This window comes from Panthera leo, chromosome A2 (genome assembly GCF_018350215.1).
Source record: "Panthera leo isolate Ple1 chromosome A2, P.leo_Ple1_pat1.1, whole genome shotgun sequence".
Taxonomy (NCBI): Eukaryota; Metazoa; Chordata; class Mammalia; order Carnivora; family Felidae; genus Panthera; species Panthera leo.
In genome coordinates this window covers 152,305,467-152,327,092 of record NC_056680.1, presented here as the reverse complement: position 1 = coordinate 152,327,092, position 21,626 = coordinate 152,305,467, and the positions used below count along the sequence as shown (strand labels likewise).

The 21,626-nt window shown below is 39.2% G+C and overlaps 1 protein-coding gene across 4 annotated transcripts in view; it reads left to right on the top strand.

Moving 5' to 3' along the window:
- KIAA1549 (KIAA1549 ortholog) overlaps positions 1 to 21,626 on the top strand; it is a 135,922-nt gene that overhangs the window by 103,108 nt on the left and 11,188 nt on the right. For all 4 annotated transcript variants that reach the window (XR_006199058.1, XR_006199057.1, XM_042925976.1 and 1 more), the window contains 2 exons: positions 6,079 to 6,125; positions 12,632 to 12,789. Coding sequence is in view for 2 of the 4 variants with exons in the window: in XM_042925976.1 (XP_042781910.1) it covers positions 6,079 to 6,125; positions 12,632 to 12,789 (205 nt within the window). In the remaining 2 variants the exon portion in view is untranslated. The remainder of the gene's footprint in view (positions 1 to 6,078; positions 6,126 to 12,631; positions 12,790 to 21,626) is intronic.

The following is a 21,626-nucleotide window of genomic DNA, read 5'->3' as shown; positions in this document are numbered from 1 at the left end:
AAGAAAAATGTATGGAGAAAGATATACCATGTTAACACCAATCCCAAGAAACTGGAGTGGCTATATTAATAATCACCAAAATCATATCATAGTGAAGAACATTACACAGAGGATCATTTCAAGATAATACATTGGTCAGTTCATCAAGAAAACCTAAAATCCTAAATGTTTACGTGCCTAGTAATAGAGCATCAAAATACATGAAGCAAAAACTGGGAGAACTGCATGCAGAAATAAAGGAAGCCGCAGTTATAGGCAGAGACTTCAACACTTCTCTTTCAATAATTGATAGAATGAGTATACAGAAAATCATTAAGGTAGAGAAGACTTGAACAATTCTTAAATTAATACTTACTATCAGCTTGAACTAATTGACGTTTATAAAATGCTCTACCCAAGAAGAATAAAAAGAGTATACATTTTCAAGAGTACCTGGGTGATGGGGACTTAAAAGTGCACTTATCATTATGAGTACCGAGTAATTTATAGAGTTTTTGAATCACTTTATTGCAGACCTGAAATTAGTACAACACTGTATGTTAACTACACTGGAATTGAAATTTAAGAAGAGTACATGGACCATTTACTAAGATTATAGACTGTATCCTGGGCCCTAAGTCTAATCTCAATAAATTGAACGAGATTCATATTATCAAATGATCCCGTAAGAAATGGGAATGTTTTTGAACACAGATGTCACCAAAAAAGAAGTACAGAAAATAAGCAGACAAATACAAAGAATCAGCAGATGGAGAGATGTTCAGTTTCATTAGTCATTAGTGAAATGCAGTAAATCCTAATGAGATGCCCCTATACACTTGTTAGAATATGAACAAGTGGAGCTCTTATAAACTATTGTTAGGAATGTAAACCAAGAAAAACCACTTTGAAAAACAGTTTGGCAGTCTCTTAAAAAATTAAACCTATACCTAACTTATGACCGAGGCATTGTATTCTGAAATATTTACTGAAGAGAAATGAAAGCATATGTCCAGGCAAAGACTTGTACGTTGTGACAACTTTATTTGTCATAGACTCAAACTGGAATCAACTCAAATGCACATCAACAGGTGAAGAGATAAACAAATTGTACCGTATTTATGTAGTGGAATACTACTCGTTAATAAAAAGGATTGAGTTATTTATATGTATGACAAAATGGTAGGGAAAGAAGCCACCCTCTTGACAACAAGAAAGTGCATATTGTATAATTCCGTTTATATATAATTCTAGAAAATACAAACTGTCGTGACAGCAGGTCAGTGGTTGCCTAAGGCGGGGGTGGGTTTAGGAAAGGGTGTGGGACAGAGGGATTACAGAGGGTCACCAGGAAACTTGGGTGGTGATGGATATGTTCATTATCTTGTTGGGCATGGTTTGCAGGTACAAACAGATGGCAGAATTGATCAATTCATATACGTAAATATGTGCAGTTCATTGTATATCAATTATAATGGAATAAACCTGTTTATATTTTTGCCCCCAAATGTTCTTAACAATGAAATCAGTTTTGGGTGACTAATAGCTAGAAGTAAGAGTGGTGAGACATGAGGCAGAAGAGAGAAAGCAAGAAGCTGATGGGATAGAGCCTAGACCTTATCCTGAGGGTAGTGGTGGGCACTGAAGAGTTTTGAGCAGGCTAAAGACATGATTTGGTGTGCCTGTTTGACAGATGGCTCTCATTTTAGACTGGAGAATGGTTTGTTAGAGGGCAAGACCAGAAGCAGGGAAACATTTTTTTTTTTTAACATTTATTTATTTCTGAGAGACAGAAACAGAGCATGAGCGAGGGAGGGACAGAGAGGGAGACAGAAGTCAAAGCAGGCTCCAGGCTGTCAGCACAGGGCTCGACACAGGACTCGAACCCACGAACTAGGAGATCATGACCTGAGCTGAAGTTGGATGCTTAACCAACTGAGCCACCCAGATGCCCCAGCAGGGAGACATTAAGAGCAAGACGCCGAAGGGCGCAGACAGGGAGTTGGGGTCAGTTAAACATGCTGCATTGTTATAGATTGTTCCTCTCGAGTCCTCTGCCTTACCTTGATTGGAGCCACCATCGTCTCCTACCGTCATTGCAGGAGCTTCCTAATAGTCCCTCTGCCCCTGGTCTTGAATGGAGGATGTCAGGGTGGTGGCTGATATGTAAAATGCCATATACTGGTGTTGAGCAGGGTGGGGAGCTGGGAGGCTGACATAGGAGATGCCTCCTACGGAGGACAGGAGGACCTGGCCGGAGAGGGAAACCTGTGGGAGCTGCTTGACTTAGTCTGGAGTTTTCCAAAGGAAGAGTTCTCATCTCACTTTCTGACATGACCTTGTTCACTGCTGCCATCTATCTGTTACTTCTCTCTCCTCCTAATGCTTTTTGAATTGTTCTGCGAAGAAATCCATGGCCGTCTTAATTTCCCCTTTCCTGATAACAGATGGATGTACCCTACGTGCCAGGAAGCGTAAATAATTCTGGGCACTCAGCCAGTCTTTCTGAATCATTCCCCCTCCCCCCCTCCCCAAATAACCAGTGGCCGTTTTATCTTCAGATTCAGTTCTTTCATTCACTTCAGGGAAACTTTCTTTTGTATCTGAAAAATAATTTTCTTACTCTAATTATTGAAGTCAAAGATACCAATTATCTTCGTGTTGGCTCATCTTTGTTTTTTGTACCTATCCTCTTATCTCTAATTGCCTTAGCTACTTTGTCCTGGTTTCTCTGCCTTCATTATAATTATCATGGGCCTTTTCTGTGTGGCATCGATTTGATTTTAAGCCATATCTGTTATTTCCCCTGCTAGTTGATTTCTTAGAGTCATAATGGCTTTGTTTTGGTCCTCAAATCATTTCCACACATAATTTGGTACCAAATTGCTTCAGTTCTTTGGTTCCTCATTTCCATTCGTTCTGTTGTTGTATCATCTCATCTTTGAACTTAAGAATTGAGGGATGCCTGGGTGGCTCAGTCAGTTAAGCACTGGATTCTTTATTTCAGCTCAGGTCATGATCTCACAGTTGTGAGACTGAGCCCCACTTCGGGCTCTGTGCTGGGTGTGGAACCTGTTTGAGATGCTCTCTCCCTCTCTCTCTCTCTGCACTTTCCCCACTTGCACTCTGGCGCTCTCTCTCTCTCAAAAAGAAAACAGAAAAGAATTGCTATTCTTACTATATGAGTCATTATTCAGCCATAGTCCTTTTTCTTTCCTGGTCACTACTTTCCTCCATTTATAGCATGAATCTGTTCCTTTCTTTGCTTGTTTGGTTTCTGCTGATGAATTTTAGCAATAATTTTTTTACTGATTTGGGTTATTACTTTTATTATTTGTTCGTTGTTGATAGGTGTTGGAGATGAACAATTCTGTGATAGTGCCTTAATCTACGATCTTAATCAAGATCTCAACTCCATAGCAAGATTTTCGTAAACACTGTTACTGAGTGGTTTTCTCATCATGGACCTTTGATGTTACCCTTATGTATTTTGATGATGATAGCAGTTTGATATAGTAGAAAACCAGAATCACAGCTGTGTCTGTGCATACCTAATATAATTTTATCAGTTTATAAATTGGTCGTAAATTACTGTTTGTTCCCAGGAGGAACCTGATTACCCCTTATTTCCTTCTGACTGCAGTAAAAACTATAAGAATGTGGATTTCAAAGTGTCTTCAGTTACCACAGGGATGGACCTTTGTTTACCGTCTGATGACATTTTTACTCTTTCTGTGTTGCTGGTGGAAGGGTATTAGTTATGCATTGGTGCGGAGGCCACTTGATAGGTGTATTTCTGCTTTCCTGAGTAAAGTTCACCTCCCTGGAACAGTCTTCTAAGGACCGAGTGTGGATGCCTGAACCAGGACATTTTACGACTCATCCCAGATTCCACCAACCATTTAATGTGCCTTCTTGCTCTATTGGCCTGTTTCATACTGAATAGAAAGAAGGGATGCATTAAAATGGGAGTTTTATTTGATGTCGCTTGTTGAAACCATAAAATTCTATTTCATCCCCCAAAGATTTATACAGGTGTGACCCACTTAAACACCTGTCATTATGTCTGTGATTTAAAAAAAAAAAGTTAATGTTTGTTTATTTTTGAGAGAGAGAGAGACAGAGCACGAGCACGGGAGGGGCAGAGAGAGAGGGAGACACAGAATCGGAAGCAGGCTCCAGGCTCTGAGCTGTCAGCACAGAGCCCGATGCGGGTCTTGAACCCACAAAGTGTGAGATCGTGACCTGAGCTGAAGTTGGACTCTTAACCAACTGAGCCACTCAGGGGCCCCTGTGATTTTTTTTTGTAAACCTTTCATCGGGGCATGCAGCCTCTGGACAAAGCACTTTCTTTTTCTGATTATAATAGAGTTGAAATGCCTGGTGCCACGATAGCAAAACATGTGAAGAGTGGACAGCTATTTTTTTACTGTTTGTCTTTTAGTTTATTACTTACCGGACCTCCTGAAATGCTGATACATAAACTTCCATCTTTTTTTGTTTTGTTTTATTTTGCATATGAATGTGTTTAAAAAACTCAAACTCTGCTGAGAAGCAGAAGGGCTGCTGGGAATAATCTTTATCTGGTCTCAGATTTCCCTTTAATTATTTGGAGAAGGAATTGAAACTCCTTTTCCTTCTATTCTGGCTATTTTACATCAGTTGGGGAACTCTGCAAGGTTCTAATCCCCCTCCCTCTGCCAAGGGGATGGGAACAGAAAGGTTCAAAAGGTGAAGTAATTTGAGCACAGTTTCGGACGTGATAATCCCATCAAACTGTATGAGGTGTAGGGTTCATTCTATTCTTCTTGGCATCAGGAAATAGGCCCAGGGAAGTCGAGTAGCTTTGTCAGTCTGTTTGACTCCAAAGCCTCTCCTTTTCTTCACAAAGTAGAGATTAATTCAAGGGGGGAAATCTGGTTGGCAACCATGGGCAGTGTAGTGTAGTGGTTAAAAGCATGGTCTTTTATTATTAACCCTGGACTTACTAGGAGGAAATTACTTAAATTCCTTGTGAGTTGATTTCATCTATAAAATAGAGGTAGTGAGCCCTTTGTTACTGTTACTGGGGTCTGAGTTAGTGCTCATAGCACTTATCACAAAATAATAATTCATGAAATGGCAGATTTAAAAAAAAAAAAAAAAAGATCTAAAGTGGGGACAGGTCCAGAGGCAAGGCTGACTTAGTAACTTGGAACACTAGAACCTGGATAACCAGTTGGTTCAAACTGACTGAACTTGGATGGACTCTGTCCAGAGTTATTGTTCTGCTGAAATATCTGGTTCCAAAATAACAATTCACAGTTGTTGAAAGAACCGTTGGAAGAGGAGTACAACGTATGATAGGGACAGGGTGTGTTGATTTCATGAGGAATGCAACAGATACACGTTTATTTAAATCTGATGCCATATTGACATTGATTTAGCCAAAGAATACTTGGTTAGCGGAGATTAGCTCAAGTAAGAAGAGTTGATTGAAGGCTCTGGGGCCCTGGATGGAACACAAGGACAGAGTATGGCTGGGCTCTTTGGAACAGGAAAACTATCAGAAACTGAAAGTGTGCACTTCATCTTTGAGAGTCTCTCTAATTTCTGGTTCTCTTTGTATTTTTTCTTTTTTCACATTGTTCCACAACATGGTGCAGCGTTCACATACTTTACTTTTGTGAGTGTATTTGAATTGCTACTGGACACCCACTGGTTCTGGGAATGATCATGCTCACGTTGATGGGGGCATTTGTACTAAGTGTGGCCATCAAGGCCGACCTTTTTAGAAGATACAGATTTGTAGAGAATGAGCTTGTAGGGAAGAGAAGCTGCAGAAAGGCTATCTGTTACTCATTCTTTTATAAAAGAAAGAAAGGTCTAGAAAATAGTTGTGTGTGTGTGTGTGTTTTTTTAAAGCGTGGTAGCCCAGTTCCCCAAGCTGAAACTTCTGGTATTATTTGATGGCAGAATGCCTCAGTGCCATGCCAGCTTTTTATGAGAAAATAATTCTCCTGAAAGTTGATCCTGCAAACCTAAACTTGTAAGTTTGCTGTTGTCACTTTCTAATAAGCGTTGCACGTTAATCTTCATTTCCTTTTGCTTTTCTTCCAGAGATACGAAGACTATGGAATGACTCCCCCATCAGGCCCATTGCCGAGGTAAAGTTTTTGGGAGAAAATACATTAGGACTTCCTCACATCGACTGTTTTTTTTTACAAATTTTGTAAACTCGTTTCTTTTAGCTCATATGAGCAGATGCAAACCTCTGGGTTGTGTGTTCTCTTGAGTTAACCTGAAGAGGAGAAAAAAGGTGGAATTTTAAGTTCTGCTCCCAGTAAAGACAGGCTAGATTGTTTGCTCAGGGCATCTGGAAAAGCCAGACAAGATTTTAAAATAAAACAAAATAAAACCCAGATAGCTAACAGGGCAGTGGAATGGTATGGGGCCAAGATCCAGGGAGTCCAGAGAAAGGAACCCTGCCTTTTGGGTGAACTTTCTCCCTGGGGTGCCTGCTAATCCCGGAGGAGGTGACTGAGAACCTGAGCAAGACTTTGGGCAGACCTCTGGGCCTTGGAGTCTTGAAAATTTGACATAGTGAAAGTTGTGGGATAAAGCCAGGCTTTGCGGGGACTTTGATGCCTTAAATGAATCAAAATACATTTGAAAAGAAAAATGGCTGAATACCAGTGTTCTAAGCATCCGTCTCAATGTAAAAAAAAAAAAAAAAAAAAAAAAAAAAAAAAAGGGTCTAATTAAACCTAAAGGAAGTAGAAGGAAGGAAATAATAAAAATAAGAATAGAAATTAATGAAATAGAAAACAAATACCATAATAGAGAAGATCGACAAGGCTAAAAGTTACTTCTTTGAAAACTAATGAAATTGATAAATCTCTGAAGAGCTTGATCAAGTAAGCTGTGTAACATTATCAATAAGAGGAATGGAAAAGGACATATTAATCCAGATCTTTCAAAAATTAAAAAGATTTTGATAGATTTTTAAAAGATTTTTAAAAGATTTTATAGGAATTAAGAAGATTTTCTGAACCTTTTTGTTAATAAATTTAAAATGGAAAAATTCCTGGAAAGAGAATATCTGAATTGACATATAACTATTAAAGAAATTGAAATCATTACCAAAATCCTGCCCACAAAGAAAACTTTGGCTTTAACGGTGAATTCTACTAAAGATACTGAAGGAAGAAAATGCGCCAGTGTTCCACAAATTCTTTTAAAGAACATAAAAACAGAGAATACTCCCCACCTCATTCTTTTTATTTCATTATTATTTTTAATGTTTATTTAATTTTGAGACAGAGAGACAGAGCGTGAGAGATGGAGGAGCAGAGAGAGAAGGAGGCACAGAATCCAAAGCAGGCTCCGGGCTCCGAGCTGTCAGCGCAGAGCCCGACGCAGGGCTCAGACTCACGGACTGCGAGATGATGACCTGAGCCAAAGTCAGATGCTTAACTGATTGAGCCACCCAGGTGCCCCCCGCAACCCCCAACCTCATTCTTCCTCTATCAAGGAGGAGACAAGGACAAGGACGTTGTAAGAAAGAAAACATTACGGGCCAATTTTACTTGTGAACATAACACAGGTGCAGAAACTTAAATATTAGCAAAGATATCCAGTATTGTATATGGAAGGATGTCATATCACAGCCAAATTAGATTTATTCCAACAATGAAAGGGTAATTTAACATTTAAAAAACAAAATCAACCAATCTAGGGGTGCCTGGGTGGCTCAGTCGAGCATCTGACTCTTGATCTCTGCTCAGGTCTTGATCTCAGGGGATCTCAGGGTTGTGAATTCAGGCCCCAAATTGGGCTCCACACAGGGCATGGGACCTACTTAAAAATAATAATAATAATAAAATAAAAAATCAATGTAATTCACTGTTTTGAGAATAAAGGAGGGAAATCTTATTCCACTAAATATAGCATTTGATAAAATTCAACATCCATTCATGGTGAAAATCTTAGCAAACAAAGAATAGGATTGAACTTGTCTAATCTGGTTATAGTTATCTCAGCAAAGATTATATTACCTCTATTCAACTTTGTCTCGGGGTTCTTGATAGTGTAATAAAGCAAAGAAAGAGAGAGAGAGAGTGAGGGAGGGAAGAAGGGTAGGGAAGGAAGAGATTAAGGAATTCTAGGAAAGAAATAATACTGTTATTATTCTCAAATGATATAATTTTTTTTAGTAGAAATACCTAAAATGTCAACACATAAATTGTTAGAATTAAGAGAATTTAGCAAGATAGATAAATTACAAAGTAGCTGGATATAAGATCAGTATACAAAAAATCTCTTTTATTTCTGTTTATGAGCATCAGACAAAATAAAAACTTTTACACAGACTACATAAAATAGCATTCAGAAACATAAAATATCTCAGTATTCATCTCACCAAAAATAGTCAAGCCCTCTAAAGAAAATGTTCATGGATTGGGTAACTCAGTATATTAAAAATATCAGTCTTCCCTAAGTGATCTACAGATTCATTGTGATCCCATTTAAAATCCTAGTCATTTTATTTTTTATTTTTTTTTTTATTTTTTTTAACGTTTATTTATTTTTGAGACAGAGAGAGACAGAGCATGAACAGGGGAGGGTCAGAGAGAGGGAGACACAGAATCTGAAACAGGCTCCAGGCTCTGAGCTGTCAGCGCAGGGCTCGAACTCCTGGACCGCGAGATCATGACCTGAGCCGAAGTTGGCCGCTTAACCGACTGAGCCACCCAGGCACCCCTTGTTGTTTTTTTCAAAAAAAAAAAAATATGTGGAAACTGACAAGCTGATTTTAAAACTTCTGTAGAAATGTGAAGGGCCAACAATATTCAAGACACTTTGAGGAAAAAGAACAGGGTATGAGGAATAATCTGAAAGTTGTAAATTGCTGTAAGGTAATTCAGACAGTGTTGTATTGCTATAAAGCTAGACAAATAGACCAAAGGAACAGAATAGAGAATCCATAAGCAGACTCACCCATGAGTGGACAAATGATTTATTACAAAGCGGGAATTGCAGAAAACCAGAGTTAATTGCAGAAATCATAATCAACTGTTCTTTTTTATTTGGTTTATTTTGTGAGAGAGTGTACACACAGGTGCACGTGAGTCGGGGAGGGGCAGAGAGAGAGAGAGAGAGAGAGAGAGAGAGAGAGAGAGAATTCCAAGTAGTTTCTGTGCTGATAGCATGGAGACTGATGTAGGGCTCAAACTCAGAAACTGTGGGATCATGACCTGAACCAAAAGCAAGAGTCAGATGCTTAACCATCTGAGCCACCCAGGCACCTGTCGACTCTTCTTTCAATCACCAGAAGTCACACAGAAGTAGGAATGTTATCTGGTTTCCTCATTTTTTTCTGTCTTTTGTTTGTCCTCATTTTCAGAGGGGGTTGTTTTATTTTTCCCCAACCCAGGCACTGCTTTGTGGTCCACAAGCAACAGAGATAAAGGGAGCATGTGAAGATTAGGTGACCCAGGGCAGAAGTTAACGATGGGGGCCATGTGATCTGGTTTGCCCAGTTCAGTTCAGTTTACACCTCTTTTTCTGGCATAGATACTGGTAACTTCCACTCTGAAAAGAGTTCTGGTTTGGATGACCAATTTTACAGTTACATTAAAGGGTTCTGGGGGATTTGGATCACACGGAACTATCTGAACACACAATTTAGGATAAAAATGACGTAAACGTAGGCGGGAGGAGGATAATTGGGCAAAGTAGAAATAAGGAAAGGGCAAGAGCTAGTTCTTCGGTGGATGGTCAAGAGGGTCAGGAGATGAGGAGATTATGTGAACTCCAACATCCAGATGTTGAAGGAAAAGTGTGCCTTTTAGATCTGTAAGGTCAGAGATACCAGACATCTCTCTCTCAGGTCAATCTAAAATAGTCACAGTTATCTAAAGAGAGCAATACATAAATAGCCTTGGGTTTCAATTTATGAGATATGCTCTGGAAATAACGCTACAAAATAGAGGCAAAGTCAGTCTGTGTTCTCATCAAACTAGTTTGATCTGTTAATTCCTGGTTGACTGTCATTTGCAAAGCACCGTAATTAAACTATCATGTTTTTTCATTCTTGAATTTCTTTAGAAGAGTGGTTCTCAAGGTGGGATTCTCAGACCCGTGATAGTCCTTGAGACCCTTTTGTGGGGGGTGGGGGGCTGCCTGTGAAGTCCAAACCGTGGTTCATAATAATACTAAAACATTATTTGATCTTTTTAATTGTTGATGATTACACTGAGGCACAAAAGCAGCGGTGGATGAAACTGCATGACCCTTATTATGAATCAGTGGCACCACACGGCCCAAGTGATCATTGTGTTCTTCACCACTGTGCAATCACAACGTTTTCAGAACGCCGGTGTTTTGGTTATGCAGTATGTTCTTGATGAAGTAGTAAAAATTATTCTTTTTTTTTTTTAAACCTAAACCCTTGAGTCTTTAATCGTCTGTAGGACAAAGGAGGAAAGACTCATAAAGCGCTTTGCAGAGAACGGAATTGTGAAGGAGGAGCACTTGTTCCGTTGTGGGAGTTAAGAACTCATCTGAACTGCTGCCATGTTTTTTGTTTGAGGAGACCATCAGATGACATTGTTATTCACACTCGGGTTGTTTGGCAGCCACTGTCTTGAAAATAAAGGAAGAGAGCCTGTCACGTCAAGAAAAATAGCGGGCAGGATTTGTTCCCAGTGATAAAATTGAGCCTTCAAGTGAAAATTTGAATTTTGGAAACTTGTCTGCCACTAGGTGCTTGACAGCTTCCTAGTGCTTAAAGGATTTTTTTCTGATGAGCTCAGTGGTGATGCTAATGAATGTGATTTTTGGTACTCTGAAATGAAATGTGTCAATATCTGGAAAGTCTACATAAAGCATGGCACTGATATTTTCCAAATGACGCATGTCAAAATCTCAGGGCGCCTGGGTGGCTCAGTCGGTCAAACATCGGACGTCGGCTCAGGTCATGATCTCATGGTTCGTGGGTTCGAGCTCTGTGTTGGGCCCTGTGCTGACAGCTCAGAGCCTGGAGCCTGCTTCGGATGGTGTCTCCCTCTCTCTGCTCTTCCCCTGCTCATGCTCTGCCTCTGTCTCTCTCTCTGAAAAAACAAACAAACATTGAAAAAATTAAAAAAAGAAAACAAAGAAAGTCATGCATGGGTCCATTCAAAGTGCAAACTAGTAGTGGGTTTGAATATATCTGAGTATGAAAAGTTAATTGATACTCTTCAGATCGTATATTGCCACTAACCCTTGAGGAAACTTTGCTGAGTTCTGGTATGTCAAAGAAGAATATCTGTCTGAAATATTATTTGAATATTATCTGAAAAGCCTATTAAGATCTTCCTTATCCAAAAAAATGAAAATAAAAAAATAAAATCTTCCTATCCAACTATGTATTTATGTGAAGTCAGATCATCTTCTTTAAATAACTTACAGGGACTGTGTTGCTCAGTCAGTTAAGCATCCGACTCTTGATTTTGGCTCAGGACACAATCTCAGTATTCGTGAGATTGAGCCCTGCATCAGGCTCTGCATTGACCACGTAGAGCCTGCTTGGGATTCTCTTTCTCCCTCTCTCTCCACCCCTCACCTGCTCGTGTGCACACACTCTTTCTCTCTCAAAATAAATACATTTAAAAAAATAACTTACAGCAACTGATTGAATACAAGGTATATGAGAATCCAGATATCTTCTATTAAGGAAATTTGAAAAAAAGTAAAACTACTTTTTTGGGGGGAATGGGTTAGAAAATATCATTGACTACTTGAGAAAATGTTAACATGTGAGATGCTTAATATTGTTACTTAAAAATTTTTTTAAAGTGTTTTATTTATTTTTGAGACAGAGACAGAGCGTGAGCAGGGGAGAGAGAGGGAGACACAGAATCCAAAGCAGGCTTCAGGCTCCGAGCTGTCAGCACAGAGCCCGACGCGGGGCTCGAACTCACCACGAGATAATGACTTGAGCTGAAGTCGGACGTTCAACCGAATGAGCCACCCAGGCACCTCAATATTGTTATTTTTAAATGAATTTTGAAAATAGTTATTTAAAAAAGTTTTAGTTTTAATTCTGAATGCAATAAATATCTCTCCACATAAACACAAATTCTCAGGAGTCCCTTAATAGTTTTTGAGTGGAAAGGGGTCTGAAGACTAAAAAGTTTGAGAACCCCCGCTTTAGAGCACTGGTTTTCAGCCTTAATGAATAGCAGGATCATCAGTGGAGCTTTAAAAATTGCTCTGTCTGGGTTTCACCTCTAGAGATTCTGTTTTCATTAGTCTGGGGTACAGCGCGGCCATCGGGGTTTTTGAAAGCTCTCCAGGGGATGCTCATGTGCAGCCAAGACTGGGAGCCAGCGCTTTAATCCAAGGCTGGAGACGCACAGGCCCTGGAACTTGACCTGCACCTGCTTTTGGTCTGTAAACGAGGGCATGTCTTCTTCAGTCATCCGGCATCGGCTCTATTCCAGGCACCGTACTTAGTACCGAAGATATGTCAGGGAGCAAACAGGAAACATTTCTGTGTTGTGAGAGAGGAGATGAGGCTACACCAATAGATAGGCCTTCTTTTTCTGTAGCACGGAAGGTGGAGTTAATAAAATGCCAGAGTCAGGGTCCAGTGCGGTTCTGATGCTTGGGCTTGCTTTGCCTTCAGACCAGGTTTTGGCCCCGGTTTGCTGCCGTCTTCGGAGCTGGTGCCTTCTGAGTCCCAGCAGACACAGGCATCGGCTGACGCCCCGTTCGCTGCCCGAGGGATCTACCCCGAGGAGATGCCATCGGTGGCCCGGCCACGGCCTGTCGGGGGCACCACAGGTACATGTGGCTGTTTAGCTTGCGTTTCTGAACTAGAGAACATCTGCTTTCTGGCTATTCCGGCAGAGTACCTTTCAGACTTCCCAGGGTACCGCTGTCCCCGTGTCCGTCACCTCCTCCACTAGTCTGTGCTCCCTGGGATCCCGGTAGAGGTGCAGGCAGGGGAGGGGGGAAGAGAGAGTGGCGGAGATCCCAAGACTGATGTCCTCCGATTTGTTCCTGTGTCAGTGTCTCAGAACATCCTTTCACGTGGAGTGCACAGCACATCTCCGCCAGGGAAAGTGTTTCTTAATGCTTACGGTAAACTGAAAGATCTGTTTCTGAGCACTTGGTATGGCTTTAAAACAAGTGTCGTTTTCTAAAAAGGCACTTTTCCAGCCTGTGATAAACAACTCCAAATGTTGCTGGACAGTAACCTAGGGAGATTTTTGTTTCATTTGGTTCTCGTGACGAGGGACACTGCTCATAGGTGACAGTCAAGTCCAACATGGCTGAGCTGAGTCTCACATGTCATGTGGCTGGTTGGCCCTGGCGGTTTACCCAGAATTAAAAATTGCTGTTTCATGTCACGGAACTGCGTCTCATGAATAGTTGATACTACAAATACCATATTTGTGAATGTTGTTCATTGTTCCTCAAGCGTCTGTGGAGTTTAAGATTTTTTTTTTTTGGTACAGCTCAGCATGCTTTGAAAAGTCTTCGAAGTTCGTTATACCCATCAGACTGTTTTACTCAAAGTCACTTTTATTTTCATTCCTTCACCTTCCTGTTTGATGGTTTAATAAGAAATTGAAGCTTTAAAAAGAGGAGCTATTACATGTTTGCTTATCTTTTACAGTTTTCTAACTTTCTGGACAATATATACCTTTATAATGTCAACAAGGGACTAGTTTAAGCCTTTTCAAAACTTGTAATAATTGGTGGATAGTGATCCTTTATGGTTTCCTAGGCATTTATTATAGGTTGCATTGTCTATCAGTCAACAACAAAAATATCTCTGGATATCCCACAGGATTTCCCATACTTTACAGGTGCTGTACTTGCAGTGAGTTTTCTTTCTCCTGTTAATTACTGCTTATTTGAACATTGGTGGATATTACATATCCCAAACAAAATTCAGACAGCTTCATCTTTAATCTAGAAGAATAGAGAAATGGTACATATGAAATATTTGAAGAGGAAGTTATTTTCTAATAATTTCTAATAAGAGATTAAGTTGTAAAAAAATGTATAATAGAAAATATTAAGATATACTGGAAGAGTTACCTTTTGACTATTTAAAATAATCGAATATGTATATGTCTAAAAGTTACTAGAAGCAAAGGAAAATAGAATCCAGGGAAGTATTCAGCAGGTATGCCCATGAGGTATTTTTATGAGAGGATGATTCAAAGAAATTGATAAGTGGGCAGACTTCAGAGCCTAAATGGACAAAGGACAGGAAGGATGAATTCACAGAAGGAATATGTGTGTGGGGTGTATATCACAGGAAAGTAAACATGAAAGATGCCCAGTTTTGAACATGACTGAAGAAATGCACTTTAAAACCGTGGGGAGACACCATTTCAGTCGTGAAACTGTTTTCATAATAACATAGCAGGACAACATTAACGTCCACTTTCTTCTTCTGTACAGTGGAGGTAATGTGGCTGTTGTGTGGATTACAGAAGATAACAGGTGCAAAGTGCTCAAAATAGTGCCTGACGTGTTGCAAACTTTCAGTGAATATCAGCTGCAATTATTATTAGTATATTTCCAGTGGTGGTGTAAATCACTAAACATTGGGAAAGCAGCTGGGCAGTATGACTTACTAAGCTTTGCATTTGCTAATTCTACTTTTGAGAATCTAGGATCCTCCTCCCCAAAGAAATCCAAATATTGGGGAAAAACGAGTGCAAAGGTGTTTATCAGCACATTATTCATAATAGAGAATTGTGAGCCCTCTAAATGCCTAGTAATGAGGGGATCAGTGCATAAATTGTGCAGCTGTTTATTATTAATTAATTTCATTTTAGTTTTTTTTTTTAAATCCCAGTATACTTAGCATGCAGTGTTATATTAGTTTCAGGCATACAATATAGTGATTCAACATTTCTATACGTTACTCAAGTCTTCATCAAGAAAAGTATACTCTTTTTTTAAAATTTTTTTTAAATGTTTATTTTTGACAGAGAGAGAGACAGAGCATGAGTGGGGGAGGGGCAGAGAGAGAGGAAGACAGAATCCGAAGCAGGCTCCAGGCTGTGAATGGTCAGCACAGAGCCCGACGCGGGGCTCAAACTCACAGCCCGCGAGACTGTGACCTGAGTCGAAGTCGGATGCTCAACCGACTGAGCCACCCAGGCGCCCCAGATACTCTTTTTTATTAAGTTTATTTTGAAAGCGTGTGCACATGCATGTGCTCATAAGTGGGGGAGGGGCAGACAGAGAGGGAGAGAGAGAGAATCCCAAGCAGGCTCTGCGCTGTCAGCGCAGAGCCCCCCATGTGGGTCTCGAACTCACAAACCGTGAGATTATGACCTGTGCCAAGATCAAGAGTTGGACTCTTAACTGACTGAGCCCCCCAGGCGCCCCAAGATAAGTGTCCTCTTAATACCCCTCACCCTTCCCCCCAACCCCCTCCCTTCTGGTAACCATCTGTTCTCTATAGTTAAGAGTCTGTTTTTTTGGTTTATCTCTTTTTTTTTTTCTTTGTACGTTTGTTTTGCTTCTTAAATTCCACATGAGTTAAGTGATACGGTATTTGTCTTTATCTGACTGACTTGTTTCACTTAGCAGTGTACCCTCTAGCTCCATCCATGTTGTTGCAGGTGACAAGATTTCATTCTTTTTACGGCTGAGTAATATTCCATTGTATATATACACCACCTCTTCTTCATCCATTCGTCTGTTGATAGACACTCGGGTTGTTTTCACAATTTGGCTATTGTAAGTAATGCTGCTATAAACATAGGGGTGCATATATGTTTTCAAAATAGTGTTTTCATGTTGTTTGGGTAAATACTCAGTAGTGTATTTCTCTTTTTAGATCACACGGTAATTCTATTTTTAATTTTTTGAGGAATCTCCATACTGTCTTCCACAGTGGCTGCGCTAGTTTACGTTCCCACCAGCAGTGCACAAGTGTTTCTTTTTCTCCACTTCCTCACCAACACTTGTTTTTTGTGTTTTTGATTTTAGCCATTCTGACAGATATGAGGTGCTATTTCCTTGTGGTTTTGATTTGCATTTCCCTGATGATGAGATGTCTGTTGGCAATCTGGATGTCTTCTTTGGAGAAATGTCTGTTCATGTCTTCTGCCATTTTTGACCTGCATTATTTGTTTGTTTGTTTTGGTGTGGAGTTGTGTCAGTTCTTTATATATTTTGGATACTAACCCTTTATTGTTATGTCATTTGCAAATATCTTTCTCCATTCTGTAGGTTGCCTTTTTGTTTTGCTGATTGTTTCCTTTGCTGTGCAAAAACTTTTTATTTTTATTTTATTTTATTTTATTATTTTTTAAGTTTATTTATTTTGAGAGAGGGAGAGACGGGGGTGGGGTGGGAAGGAGCAAAGAGAGAGGGAAAGAGAGGGAATTCCAAGCAGGCTCAGCACTGTCAGCGCAGAGCCTGACATAGGACTCAAACTCATGAACTGTGAGATCATGACCTAGCCAAAATCAAGAGTGGGATGCTTAACTGACTGAGCCACCCAGGTGCCCCCAAAAGCTTTTTATTTTGATGTAGTCCCAATAGTTTATTTTTGCTTTTTTGCCCTTGCCTCAGGAGACATAGCTGGAAAAATGTTGCTGTGGCCGATGTCAGGGACCTTACTGCCTGTGCTCTCATCTAGGATGTTAAAGGTTTTAGGTCTCACATTTAGGTCTTTAATCCATTTTGAGTTTATTTTTGTGTATAGAAAGTGGTCCAGTTTTATTCTTTCGCATGTAGCTGTCCAGTTTTCCCAACATAATTCGTTGAAGAGACTTTTTCCCATTGCATATCCTTGCTTCCTTTGTTAAAGATTAATTGACCATATAATTGTGGGTTTATTTCTGGGCTCTCTGTTCTGTACCATTGATCTGTGTCTGTTTTTGTGCCAGTACCATACTGTTTTTATTACCACAGCTTTTTAGTATATGTTAAAATCTGGGATTATGATACCTCCAGTTGTTTTTTTTTTTTTCTTTGTCAAGATTGCTTTGGCTATTTGGGGTCTTGTGTGGTTCCATACCAATTTTAAGATTATTTGTTTTAGTTATGTTGAAAAGTGTTTTTGATGTTTGTTTAGTTTTGAGAGAATGCAAGCAGGGGAGGGGCAGAAAGAGAGTGGGACAGAGGATTTCAAGCAGGCTCTGCACTGAGAGCAAGGAGCCTGATGTGGGGCTCAAATCCATGACCTGTGAGATCATGACTTGAGCCGAAGTTGTACACTTAACCAACTGAGCCTCCCAGGCACCCCTATATTGCTGTTGATAGTATGAACATTTTAACAGTATTCTCCTAATCCAGGAGCATGGAATATCTTTCCATTTGTTTGTGTCATCAGTTTCTTCCATCAATGTTTATGGTTTTCAGAATGTAAATCATTCACCACTGTATTAAGTTTATTCCTAGGTGTCTTATTCATTTCGGTGCAGTAGTAAATGGGATTTTTTTCAAACTTCTCTTTCTGTTACTTCATTATTAGTGTATGGAAGTGCACTAGATTTTTGTGTATTGATTTTGTATCCTGTGACCTTACTGAATTCATTTATCAGTTACAGTAGTTTTTTGGTGGAGCCTTTAGAGTTTTCTGTGTTTAGTAGGTGTCTGCAGATAGTCAAAGTTTTACTTCTTTCTAACTGATTTGGATGCCTTTTATTTCTTTTTGTTGTCTGATTGCTGTAGCTAGGACTTCCAGTACAGTGTCGAATAAAAGTGATGAGAGGGGAGCCTGGGTGGCTCAGTTGGTTGAGCGTCCGACTCTTGATTTCAGCTCAGGTCATGATCTCCCCGGTTTGTGGGTTCAAGCCCCCTGTTGGGCTCTGCAGTGACAGCAGGGAGTCTGCTTGGCATTCTTTCTCTCTTTCCCTCTCTCTATCTGTGCCCTGCCTCCATTCCCTCTCCCTGTCTCTCAAAATAAATAAATAAACTAAAAAAAAAAAAAGTGGTGAAAGTCAACGTTCTTGTCTTGTTCTTCCTGATCTTAGGGGAAAATCTCTCAGTTTTCCACCATTGAGTGTGATGTTAGCTGTGGGTTTTCAAAATGGCCTTTATTATGTTGAGGTATTTTCCTTCTAGACCTAGTTTGTTGAGGGTTCTTAGCATGAATGGATGTTTTACTTTGTCACATGCTTTTTCTGCATCTGTTGAAATGATCATATTGTTCTTATCCTTTCTCTTGTTGATGTGATATATCACGTTGATTGATTTGGGAATATTGAATTACCTTTGCATCCCAGGAATAAATCCCACTTGACTGTGGCAAATGAGTTTTTTAATGTGTTGTTGGATTTGGTTTGCTAATATTTTGTTGAGGATTTTGTATTTATGTTCATCTGAGATATTGGCCTGTAGTTTTCTCTTTTTGTGTTGTCTTTATCAGGGTAATGCTAACCTCACAGAATGAGTTTGGAAGCTTTCCTTCCTGTTTTTTGGAATACTTTGAGAAGAATAAGTATTCTTTAAATGTTTGGTAGAATTAATCTGTGAAGCCATTTTTTCATAGACTTTTGTTTGTTGGGAGCTTTTTGATTACTGACTTGATTTTATTACTGGTAATCAGTGTGCTCAAATTTTCTATTTCTTCCTGATTCAGTTTTGGGAGGTTATTTGTTTCTAAGAATTTATCCATTTCTCCTAGGTTATCCAATTTGTTGGCATATACTTTTTTGTAATCTCTTAGAATCCTTTGTATTTCTGTGGTGTTGGTGTTATTTCTCCTCTTTTGTGTCTGATTTTGTTTATTTGAGTCCTTTTTTTTCTTTTTGATGAATCTGGTTTAAAGGCTTATCAATTTTGTTTGCGTTTTGAAGGAACCAGCTCCTGTTTTTCATTGATCTGTTCTATTATCTTCTTAGTTTCTATTTCATTTATTTTTGCTCTAATATTTATTATTTTCTTCCTTTCATTGGTTTTGGGTTCTATTTGTTCTCTTTCTGGCTCCTTTAAGTGTAAGCTTAGGGTATTTATTTGAGATTTTTCTTGCTTCTTGAGGTAGGCCTATATTGCAATAGGCTTCTCTCTTAGATCAGCTTTTGCTGCATCCCAAAGATAATAGGCCATTGTGGTTGTTTTTCTTTTTTTCATTTATCTCCCTGTGTTTTTTGATTTCCTCTTTGATTTCTTGGTTGACCCATTCATTGTTTAGCAACATGTAATTTAACCTCGATGTATTTGTGGTCTTTCCATATTTTTTCTTGTGGTAGATTTCTTGTTTCATGGTATTGTGGTCAGAAAAGATGCTTGGTATGACTTAAGTCTTTTTGAATTTGTTGAGACTTGTTGGTTTTGTGGCCTAACCTGTGATCTATTCTGGAGAATGTTCTTTGTGCACTTCAAAAGAATTTAACCTTCGTGTATTTGTGGTCTTTCCATATTTTTTTCTTGTGGTTGATTTCTAGTTTCATGGTATTGTGGTCAGAAAAGATGCATGGTATGGCTTCATTCTTTCTGAGTTTGTTGAGACTTGTTTTGTGGCCTAACCTGTGATCTAGTCTGGAAAATGTTCCTTGTGCACTTGAAAAACATGTGTATTCTGTTTTGGGATAGAATGTTCTGATGTATGTTAAATCCAAGTGGTCTAATGTGTTATTCAAAGCCACTGTGTCCTTGTTGATTTTCTCTTTGGATGATCTATCCAACAATGTAAGTGGTGTGTTTAAATTCCCTACTGTTATTGTATTATTGATACTTCCTATATGTTTGTTAATAGCTGCTTCCTGTATTTGGGTGCTTCTATGTTGGGTGCATAAATATTTGTAATTGTTATATCTTCTTGTTGGATTGTTCCCTTTATGACTATGTAGTGTCCTTCGTTGTTTCTTGTTACAGTCTTTGTTTTAAAGTCTATTTTGTCTGATATAAGTATTGCTACCCCAGCTTTCTTTTCACTTCCATTTGCATGATAAATATTTTTTCATATCTTCACTTTCAGTCTGCATGTGTCTTTAGGTCTGAAATGAGTCTCTTGTAGGCACCTTATAGATGGGTCTTGCTTTTTTATCCATTCTGTCACCCTGCATCTTTTGATTGGTGTATTTAGTCCATTTACGTTCAAAATAATTATTGATAGCTTTGTACTTACTGTCATTTTGTCACTTGTTTTACAGTATTTTTGTAGTTCTTTTCTATTTTCGTCTTCTCTTACTCTCTTATCTCGTGGTTTACTGGTTTAATTTAGTGATATGCTTGAATTCCTTTCTCTTTATTTTTTCATATTTATTACTGGTTTTTCCTTGTGGCTACCATTAGGTTTATATAGAATGTCTTATGCATGGGGCGCCTGGGTGGCTCAGTTGGTTAAGCGTCCGACTTCAGCTCAGGTCACGATCTCGCGGTGCGTGGGTTCGAGCCCTGCGTCGGGCTCTGGGCTGATGGCTCGGAGCCTGGAGCCTGCTTCCAATTCTGTGTCTCCCTCTCCCTCTGCCCCTCCCCCGTTCATGCTCTGTCTCTCTCTGTCCCAAAGATGAATAAACCTTAAAAAAAAAAAAAAAAAAAAAATTAAAAAAAAAAAAGAAAAGAATGTCTTATGCATATTGCAGTCTATATTAAGTTGATCGTCACTTGAAGTTGAACCCATTTAGTTGAATGCACTAAATTTTTACTCCTCTCCCTCCCGTGTTTTAGGTATATGGTGCATATTTTCCATCCTTTTATTTTGTAAATCCCTTGACTGATTTTTATGGTTATGCTTAATTGTAGAGCTTTTGTGCTTCCTATTTTTCTTATTCGTGCTTATGTTCTCTTGTTTCCACTCAAAGATCACCTTTAACATTTCTTGTAGGGCTAGTTTAGCGGTGGTGAATTTCTTTAACTTTTGTTTGTCTGGGAAACTCTTTGTCTCTCCTTCTATTCTGAATGATAACCTTGCTAGATAGAGTGTTTCTCGGTTGCAGGTTTTGTTTTTGTTTTCCTTTCAGCATTTTGAATATATCATGCCACTCTCTTCTGGCCTGCAAAGTTTCTGTTGAAAAGTCCACTGATAGCCTTATGGGGTTTCCCTTGTATGTAACTGTTTTCTTTTCTCTTGCTGTTTTTAAAACTCTCTTTTTATCACTACTTTGTGCCATTTTAATTACTATGTGTTTTGTTGTGGACCTCCTTGGGTTGATTTTGTGGAGGGCTCTCCTTGCCTCCAGGATCTGGATTTTTATTTCCTTCCTCAGATTTGGGAGGCTTTCAGCTCTTATTTCTTCAAATAAATTTCTGGCCCATTGTCTCTCTCTCCTCCTTCTGGGATCCTTCTAGTGCAAATCTTGTTGTACTTGATTGTATTGCTGAGTTCCCTTAATCTATTCTCATTTTTTATCCTGTGGAGTTTTTTGTTTGCTTTTTTTTTTGTTTTTGTTTTTTTTAAGAAGACCTGGCTAGCTACATGCCAGGAAACCGATTCCCTTTATTAAAATAAAATTAGAAATATTAAGGACTATGCCTTCTGACTTGTATTTTTACAACAAAGATGGTGTAACATATTAAGAGAGATCAGTACATCTGCAGAGGCAAAGAAAGCTTTACCAAAACATGAACCACTAAGAAAGAAAAACTAGACATATGTGGCACAGCATGTTGAAAATGGTTAGGATTTAAAATAAATTAAAAAAAAAAAGAGTGGAACCTTTCAGGGTTCCTGGCACACTGCCACACTCAGGGCC